The sequence below is a fragment of the Glycine max genome, chromosome 19 (assembly GCF_000004515.6).
Source record: "Glycine max cultivar Williams 82 chromosome 19, Glycine_max_v4.0, whole genome shotgun sequence".
Taxonomy (NCBI): domain Eukaryota; kingdom Viridiplantae; phylum Streptophyta; class Magnoliopsida; order Fabales; family Fabaceae; genus Glycine; species Glycine max.
In genome coordinates, this window is record NC_038255.2 from 13,032,588 (window position 1) to 13,042,545 (window position 9,958).

General features: G+C 34.0%; 1 protein-coding gene across 1 annotated transcript; it reads right to left on the minus strand.

Moving 5' to 3' along the window:
* Positions 1-903: 903 nt before the first annotated feature.
* On the minus strand, positions 904-4,536 carry MYB182 (MYB transcription factor MYB182). Its single transcript, NM_001248950.1, has 3 exons — positions 4,376-4,536; positions 4,117-4,246; positions 904-1,487 (listed from the first exon to the last, which is right to left on the minus strand). Exons 1-3 carry the CDS (start codon positions 4,515-4,517, stop codon positions 1,139-1,141), a joined length of 621 nt encoding a protein of 206 aa, NP_001235879.1. The 5' UTR covers positions 4,518-4,536; the 3' UTR covers positions 904-1,138.
* Between the last annotated feature and the right edge of the window lie 5,422 nt (positions 4,537-9,958).

Below are 9,958 nucleotides of genomic sequence, written 5' to 3' on the forward strand. Positions count from 1 at the left end.
GTGAATGCATGCTCTTACTCTACTGTCCTCACTGACCTAACTTTGTGCTCACAACATGACAAACTGTTTCAGTTACAATATTACCTCGTAGCTTAAGAAGCATTTCGACAGTATGCCATGATGTAAGCTTTCACTGTCTATGATAAATTAACGAGAACTAGTGTAGCTATTAATTAATATAAAGGGGTAAATTAATTAGTGGGCAATTGATTTATGTAATGATCGATGGATGATCCATGATTATGGTAATGTTGATGTGTTTTCTTGATCACAAAGGATAGATGCATGCGGTGATGGGGTGAATTTATGAGGCACATGTGAAAACACCAAATGCAACATGGACAAGTGCTATTCTGTGACCACGCGTCAATTTCTTGTGGCTTTAGTTAGGTTATATATTATATATATGTGTGTGTATGTATGGGGATTTTTATTTTCCCATATGTAAATGCAAGTTCATGCCCATACATGCCTTGCTGTCTTTCCGTTTATATGATGATGAGTTTGACACTACTATCTGACCCATCCCAAACAGATTCTACGCTCTGTTACATAATCTACAGGGGCAAACAACATTATTGCGTTCATATTTTAAAGTTTAATGAGAAACAGAAGAAAAACAATTACCAACATAAGATGTTCATAACCACCTGTCTACAGATGGTTGACCCATCCTTTTTATTCTCTGAAATCCCTTTATCCAATAACTAAAAGTACTAATTTCACAGGGAATAAATCTTTGTTCAAAGTGTATATATAATCATTAGGTTGAGCGCGTGAGACAGACAAAATTTATGGTATCAACGTAACGTTTAAACAAACAATCATGGAGATAATTAATAACAGGACCTCCTATAATAGGTAAGCAAGCATGCCACTGGAAATATATTAAGTGTTTTGAACTATGTGGTTCTTAACTGTATCTTCTACAATGCACATAGCACCTCATTTAAAATATATATAAAGCATGCAGATATAGTTTAATATAAGATCTCGTATATATTACAGCACATAGCTAATAATGGTACGCAAAACCAAACATCCAACTACTTATATAAACAAACCCAATAATATGTTTTAATCCAGAGACATTCCAGCCTTATGGAACTTCAGAACTTAGGTTTTATCTTGATAATATTTAATCACCGTTCAGTAATTGCATTGACCAGCTATCCTCCATGCTCCAATAGTTAATGTTGTTGTTGTCATTGGTACAACAACTGGATTGATCAGGATTAATTGTAGGGAACTGAGTTGAAAATGGCTCTAACATTCCTTGATAACAGGGTGGAGAATACATCTCCATGGGCTCAGCCATGGTGGAAACATGGCTAGTGCTAGCTTGGTGATCATTTATCTCAGAATTATTACTACTCTGTTGCTGAAAGTTCTCAGCTTGCTTGATGTGCTTCTGGATCCTTGTCCTCCAATAGTTCTTGATCTCATTATCAGTCCTTCCAGGTAGATGCTTGGCAATTTTGGACCACCTGCATCAATTGGTGAATACGCTGTAACGAAATTTTGGGAAAACCTCTAAACTTTTTAAATGGATGAGTAAATAGTGACAAAGAAAATGCCTTGCACTTTAATTAGTTACATCAAACAATTGGATAAGCAATTATTTTTTAAAAAAAATTATTGCTTTTAATAAATTTTCCTTACGAAAAAATAAAAATCAAACTAGTGGATATAACTATAGTCATATTGATCAGAGTAAGCGGAGAGTCACAAGAAATCTATAATATGTTGAAATATGTGGTGGAAAAGAGGGTACACGAGTGTGCATGAGTGATAGTAAGCTAAACTAAAGAATTTGTTTAATTTCTTGAAAAAGAAATTATTAAGTTGAAATTTAATCAAAAACTGCCTAAAAATGACTGCCACACTTTTTATTAACTAAAAAGTGGCAACACCTATATTAAATACGATTGTGTGTCTGATGGAGGCCATGTTCATTGGCTGAGAATCAATGTGACGTTATGTTTGAATCTACTTATAAAACGATTAGTGTTGAGGTACGTAAGATGCTAAATTTCCTTTGATGTATGAAGATAATGCCCTTTGCTTTGTAGCAGGGGCTCCTCTAAGACCCGAAAATCAGATTTCTCAAAGCATGCCTCAGGTAGAGAGAGTATGGTTCAATTAAAACATTTACTATTCTCTTCTCCATCGATATCCGTTCATACACATATGTACATGCATACACACGTATACAAATTTTCTACATAGCAAATTTTAAACATGTCACCTTCATTTCTTGTAGTAATAATTTACCTCAAACTCGTTTGGCTATCCATCTCTGTTTATTTCAAGAAAACCCACATTTCATTATACTCGTGCCTCATAAAAGCTAGTCATTTTTATACAACAAATGTAATATATATTTGCAAAATTAGTTTGAATTAAACATTTTGCTTGTCTTATATTACTAGTAGATGATTCGTTTCCTTAATTTCCTGAGAAGGAATTTGGGATACTGCGAAAGGTACGTGTAAGGGTGGTGCTAACTAGCTAGTTTATATATGCACTATGCATGCATGTAAGTGTATCTTCAGTTTATATATGCACTATGTAAGGTTATCTTCAAAGAGAGGCTCTAAAATTTACAAGGACACCTGCCCTTGTTAAGAAAAGCCAAAAGTGTATGGTTTGGGTCTATTTTCACTCAAACTCTCTTTCATCCGAACTAGAAAGCTATAAAGATATGCCCACTTCCATGAGTTCAACCTAAAGTGGAAGGTGCTCATGTCCAACTTATTTTGCCCTCGTTCACTAGCCTTATAGAAATAGTCATTTGTAAACTAGACGACCCTTTAGGAGAATAAAACAGCTTTATATATATAATTATATTTGCTAGTATAATAAGAAAAAAAACCTATAATTATGTAAAACAGCATTATGTTGAGAAACAACCTTTCTAATACAATCTATTTCTTGTTTAATGTAATCTTTCTATCAATAGTTTTTTAAAAATCATCCAGCCTCGATTTTACTCAGTCACCTGTTCACACATCCTTTATTTCAATATTTTATTGCTTTCTCTCTCTTTTATTAAAACACGGGCCATTTGTTTGTTTTATCTTCCTCTGCCTGGGGAAAGCACAGGAATTGCTCTAGTTTTAACTATTTACAATCATATTTCTCTTCCTTTGGTCATCGATTTATTTTTCTTGTTTTAATGTAGTTTAGTATGATGAGCTATTTTTCTATCTTATGTAACAAACCCAGAGGGAAAAGAGTATCAAATACATCATCTTAAATAATTTTAATTATTTAAAAAGTAAGTATAAAATAACGTGTTTCTAAAAAACTATTTTGTTTTCTTATCTAGTGTATATGATAAAAAAAAATCATATAATATATGATTTATTTTATTTTGAAATAAAACTACAGAATCCATACAGCCAAACCTCCAATTTTTTAGATAAGTGATAGATTCTTAGAAGTTAAGGTTTCATGGTACAATTTGTTTATGAATAAAAATTAAAATATTCCATTCATCAAATTTACGAAAAATTTAGAAAGGAGCACATAATTCAAAATCAACAGGAAAAATTCATTAATTCATGTGGTTCTTGTTAGATCTAAAAGGCCTAGGACCTCTCTTTCGCCTGCCATATGTATGCATATGTAAGAGAGAGGGAACGGTAGTGGGGATCATTGCAACAGTAAGGATGGTTGTATGTATGTACCCTTTAAAGGAAAACAGTCCAATTCTTCCATATGGATGGAATCCGAGACAACCAATCCTTTTAGAAACTCTAAAAATTCATATATAGATTTTCTCCAAGAAATTTGTGGCCACAAATCCAACAAATCCCCATGTGTTGAAACCTTTCTCTTGGCTAGAATTCTCTCCCCCGATAACACTCACGACCCCCCCCCCCCTCAAATTGTCGTCCAAGAATATTGTACTCATGTGCTTCCTAGTGCAAATGAATGCCTCCAAAGCCAAATACTACAACTCAAAAGAGAGCAAAGAACTTCTTTCGTGGTTCAAAACTGAAGAAGGGTTGACGAAAAATTATTTTTTATTTTCTGGGTAAGGATATCATTATTTATGTGAAATATAAGATCTTTGTTTCCTTATAAATTTTCATCGTATTTATGAAATACCTGTTTCCCCACTTTGCGTGGAGCTCCATAATCAAAAGTTGTTCCTCGGGTGTAATATTCCCTCTTCTAACATCAGGACGGAGGTAATTTAGCCACCTTAGCCGGCAACTCTTTCCGTTACGTTTGAGACCTGTTAAAGCATGCAAGATGATGAATCATTTTCTCGCACCATAGGGTTTAAGTTTGAACGAAAAAGAGAAAAGAAGAAGAGAATACACAAAGAATAAGAAAAAAAAAGTTGAACGAAAAATATGTTTACCAGCAGCTTTGGCCAAAGAGTTCCAAACACCTTCCCCATGATTTGCAATATAGTTCATCAAGATCAAGTCTTCTTCCATTGTCCAAGGCCCTTTTCTCACTTCAGGATCTTGAGACGTCTTACACTGTTGTTTTTTATCCATTGACTTGTGTGTGTGATAGAGAGAAGGTTGGGTGGGGAAGAGGGGAGAGAGAGATACTGATATCTTAATAACGGGGGTTGGCGGGTTTAAATAGAGGCAAGACAAATTATTAGTTAATTTTAATGAAAATTTTCTATTAGGGATAACAAGATATGATTTTACGTACCTAACTGTGTTTATCATGTAAACACATGCATGCATGACTATGTTTTTGGTTTCCTTCGGCAAAACTAAAGCTTAAGAAAATAGTCATTACGTACGTACTCTTAAGTCACGCACATGCACGAGGGCATATCAGGTGTCTAAATACATTATTTTTTTTTCAAAAGTGACGAGATCAGGAGGCTATTTTAGAAATATCTCAAGCCTTGGTGTTATATAAAAACGGTTATGCGGAGGGGAAAATTCAAATATTTACTGTAGTTTAGAGTTTTGTAATGCAAATTAAATGACATAATACGTATTTATTAAGTTGTCGTGTTGTGTTTCGTCATAATTTAAGCTGATTATTACATCACCCTTGTTACGACTAAAAAGTGGACCTGCGCCCCAGCTGCCTTCGAACAGAAGTTGCTATTCTCATCCCCGAATTTTGCTATTTTGACCAAGCTGATTATTACATCACCCTTGTTACGACAAAAAAGTGGACCTACACCCCAGCTGCCTTCGAACAGAAGTTGCTATTCTCATCCCCGAATTTTCTATTTTCACCACTCATGTGAGTGACTTTTTACTGAATTCCAAAAATACTCTTCTTACAGAATAATGATTCCTTCGTACATTCTGTTACAATGTATGGGGTGGAAAACAAAAGTATAGAAATAGAAGTGTGATTCAATTGCATACATGCACAATGGAATCATACTTCAATTGTATATATATATTTTTTCATGTCGTATATTGCAATGAAAGTATATTAATTTCCATAGTACCCGTGTGCAACATAATTACACTTTCCTTGTCATATGAATCACAACAAAAACATGATTCTATTATACACATGTATAATAATCATGTTTTCATTGCATTGTTTGACAGACATCTTGTAGTTTGTTAAAATAGAACACTCGAATCATAATACGATAATAATGGCCACAATGTGCAGAAATTAACAAGCTTTGCTGTCAATACTATAGGAATAAAATCATTACACATAACATAAAAACAGAAAGCAATAACAATAAGTAATATAAAAGTAATTACTAAAATAAATCCCTAGTAATGTCTATAATATACTCAGATACTCTAGTTGAATGAAATGGTATTGAGTTCAATTTTGGCATTAGTTCAATATCTTCTCCATTGTGGTGCAATAGGAGGTAGGGAACAATCTCCTTTTAGAAAAAGTTAAATAATGATGAAAGAAAGGGTACAATATAGTTGAGTTAGTGAACAAATTTACATGCTTACAATAGTAAATAGTTTCTTAAGTAGATTATGTGTACCTGCACAAAGTAATTTTTGTTAACAAATCCAATAGCAACAACCTATTTTTATGCAACAGATGCTGCCCGACTCCTAAGTGAAAAGAAAGTACAAGTTTGCAGCATAGATAAGTGGATCAATACAACATTATACTTGTTGGATTATATTTGAATCATGATTTTGGTTTATATATTTTATATATAAAGGAGCCATTTCAATTATTATGTTTTAGTTTTATAGCGTAATAATTTCCTTAGAATAGGCAAGATTCATTGAATAAAGAAATGTTATTCTAAAAGCATCTTTGGTCTAGTATTATTGTTCACTAAGGTGACAATAATGCATTGAGGCTATTGTGAGTAGACTAACCATGTCTTATGTAACACCTTGAAATTCTGATAACTAAAAATAAATGTATGATGTATTTCTTGTATTATTTAATTACTTGATTAATTTGGATTATTTGAAGTTTTGTGTGAATTATTCTTGTGCCACTACTTGGTGTGCTTGTTAGGTTATGTGGAGTTTGATTGATCTACATTACAATTATAACTGTGTGATTCCAAGATTGGCCCAAAATCTGTTTTGGTAAAACAACAATCTCATATTTGTTAACCGTTGGATTTCTTTCCAATTTATATTGTAGGCTCACAACCCACGTCTACATGTTTTCACCGTTGGGATTTCCAAAATAACATCTAGAGTGTGAGATATAACCTTTGAATAGAAGCAGGGAAATATGTTGGAGCAGGGATTCGCCAAGAACTCGCCTAGACGTGTTTGAGTTGGGCCAGCTCGCCCAGGCAAGCAAAATTTTGCCTGAGCGAGTCGTGTAGGTTACAAATATCACCAGCAACAAGAAAGGATGCATTTTTCGCTCCCTCTCCAAAACTCACCCAAACCCTAAAACATCTTCCTCCACCACCCACGACCATCAGTGACCACCATGAGCCGTCGCCATTTGCCACCAGACTATTGCACAGAGAGGAACACTTTAATTGTAGCGGAATCTCCAAAACTAAACTTGAGAATTCGGTAGAGAATGAAGCCTTCAACCATCCCTTCACGGTTTCTTCAAGGTAACCATGTTTTCTATGCCTTCTCCTAGTTAGTTTGAGCCTCTCTTAGTATCTTTTGTGATTTGGGTACCGTTATTGGATGTTTTTACAATTCCTTTGAAAAACATTTGAAAATGAGACATTGTAAAAGTTTCCTTTTTATAAAATTGATGTTTATTTGTGATGGTCATTGAACCCCGATCACATTGGCATGACCGGAATTTCAAAATGACGTCTTTTTATGTGGACTTGAAAAACACCATTTTAGTCCCTTTTAAATTTGAGTGGGTATTTGACCATGAATGTTAATGATAACCTTGCCTTTGAAATCTATACTAAATTGTATTTAATTTGGTATATAGAGCTTTGCGTTCGGACTAACGAACGTGAACCTAAGAGATCTCAAAACAACACCACAAGGAGCTAACGGGAGAATATAGACACGTGAAGGGAGTTTATGGTTAGTTTATAGCTTTGGATACCATAAATGGGGTCAAGAAACCTAATTATGGGGATGTATGTCTATCCCTGTTGCGTGCTGGTTTTCAAGAAAAATTATGTTTTAAACTAATGGGATGCGATATATTTGCTAATGATGAATCAAATTGTGAATGATGTTGTTGTTGTAATGATTGAAATTATTGGGAAAAGTCGTAATTACATAGGAGACTCTGTCCAAACTTTTATATCTATTCTTCTATTTACTTCTTTATCAAATTTTAAATGGGCATCAGAGTTTGTTTTGTATACCATAGTCCTCCTCTTTAATTTATAATTTTTTTCTAAAATATCAATCTCGTTATATTACGAATTATTATTATATGTGAGGTATGTTGTCTAAAGACCTGGGGAATGTGAATCCCAGACATGAGTTATGTAACGACCCTCCTTGTCGCTACAGTATCACTACTTTAAAACGCAAAAATTTCAGTTTTTAAATGAAAACTCCATTAATTTGTTTATGAAAACGAGCGTAAATTTTTCATGATACACTTTCATCAAACAACGCACAAATACTTGATTGAGTATGTATCTATCTATGTATGTATATATATATATATATATATATATATATATATTTAATTAGCCTAGTATATATCATTCAGTTGATGAAAAATAAATTAGTTCATACATATATTTAAATTTGTGATTTACATCCCCAAATCAAAAGAATTGCGAAACCAGCTACCGAGGAGTTGATTAACAAAACACAACTCTCTCCCAAAATCATCTCAATGTCATGACATCGGCTTGGCGGCTCCAACAAAAAGAATCTCCCTCCATGTAAGCTACAGTTGTTCATTTGCTCCCACGAAGGAAGGTACACGATCATCACAGATGCCAACCACACGATACAAAATTGTAAGGGTGGGTTTATTATAAATGAAACCAACAATTGTCAAATGCCCATAATTAGCAAGAGAAACAATAACACGTGACATGCTCATACACAATTACCAATCAATTCAACCTACACTTAACTATTCATCAACTTTTCCACAATTCCAATCAATCATGCTTAGTATGATGCATGCACCTAACCTCAACTCTCAAATGCAATGTGATACCATTCATCGGGAAATAGCCTAAGCGTGTTCACATGACACTCTCACATAGGAAAACTAGGCAGTAAGTTTCAAGGTCACCCTTCATGCACAAGCAACTCCCTCCTCCCCTCATGGTGATCAGCCTGAGTCTCAAGGAAGTTCCAAACTGAGTGACATGCCCCCAAGTACAAGTATTTTCTCTCATGAAAAACTTCAAGTACTTACTAACAAAGTTTATATTATTTCCATACAGTATGAAATATAAAACATAGGCACCATCAATGCATTGATCGTGGATAATTAAAGATTCTAAGTCACCCCCTTCTTTCTCCAGGGATGCTTAAAACTCTTTAACCACTCTATTTCCTCCTCTAGGGATATCCATCATGGTCACAACACCCCCCCCCCATATACATGCACAACATACATCATCATAGTGACATCATCAATGTCAACATCAACATCATCTCATTTTAAGGTCATTATCAACATCAACATCATCTCATCTCAATACCATCATCATCATCAACATCAACATCATCTCATATCAATGACATTATCAACAATAACAACATTATTTCATTTCAATATTATCATCAATAACAACATCACCTCATGTCAAAATATCATCAATGACAACATCATTCTCATATCAATATTACCATCAATAACAACATCACCTCATATCAACATTATCATTGATAACAACATCATCAGTAATCACATTCCTCACATACATACATATAAATTTCATGCCTGAGCTTCATACTTCTCAGGTCTTCAAACAACATAAGTCTAATAAGATGATAATATCATTCATCAATAGTAAATGTATTGCATCCCGTTAGTCGAAGACATTATATTTTTTTTTCTTGAAAACCAACATGCACAAGGATAGACATACATACCCATAATTGGGTTCCTTGACCCCAATTATAGTATTAAAGCCATAAATTATAATAAACTTCTCTCACCTAGCGTGAGCTCTTTGTCAGCTCCTCTTTTCTTCGCTCAAAATCCTCTCACGTTCACGTTCGTTGGTCCAAACACAAATTTCGATATACCAAATCAACGAAAATTTAGTATAGATTTCAAAAACAAGGTTAATATCAACATTTGGGGACAAATACCCCTATCAAAATAAAAGGGGCTAAGGGGTGTTTCATTTTCTACTACAAAGAGACGTCATTTTGAAATTCTGATCACGTGAAGGTCACGAAAACATCATCAGTTTTATAAAAAGATAGCTTTTACAACGTCTTATTTTCAAGGGGTTTTTGAAGGAAGTGTTAAAAATCTTATTACGGTACCCAAAACACAAGAGACACTTAGAGAAGTTCAAACTAACTAGGAGAAAAGGCATAGAAGTTAAGATTACCTCAGAGAAGCTATGAAAGAAAGGATTGGGAGC

What these genes read in the sequence shown, in the direction of transcription:
- MYB182 (NM_001248950.1), bottom strand. Translation starts at nt 4,517, where the DNA reads ATGGATAAAAAACAACAGTGTAAGACGTCTCAAGATCCTGAAGTGAGA. An exon ending in CTCTTTGGCCAAAGCTGCTG is followed by an intron (nt 4,247 to 4,375) that starts GTAAACATATTT and finishes ATGCTTTAACAG; the next exon opens with GTCTCAAACGTAACGGAAAG. An exon ending in CACGCAAAGTGGGGAAACAG is followed by an intron (nt 1,488 to 4,116) that starts GTATTTCATAAA and finishes CAATTGATGCAG; the next exon opens with GTGGTCCAAAATTGCCAAGC.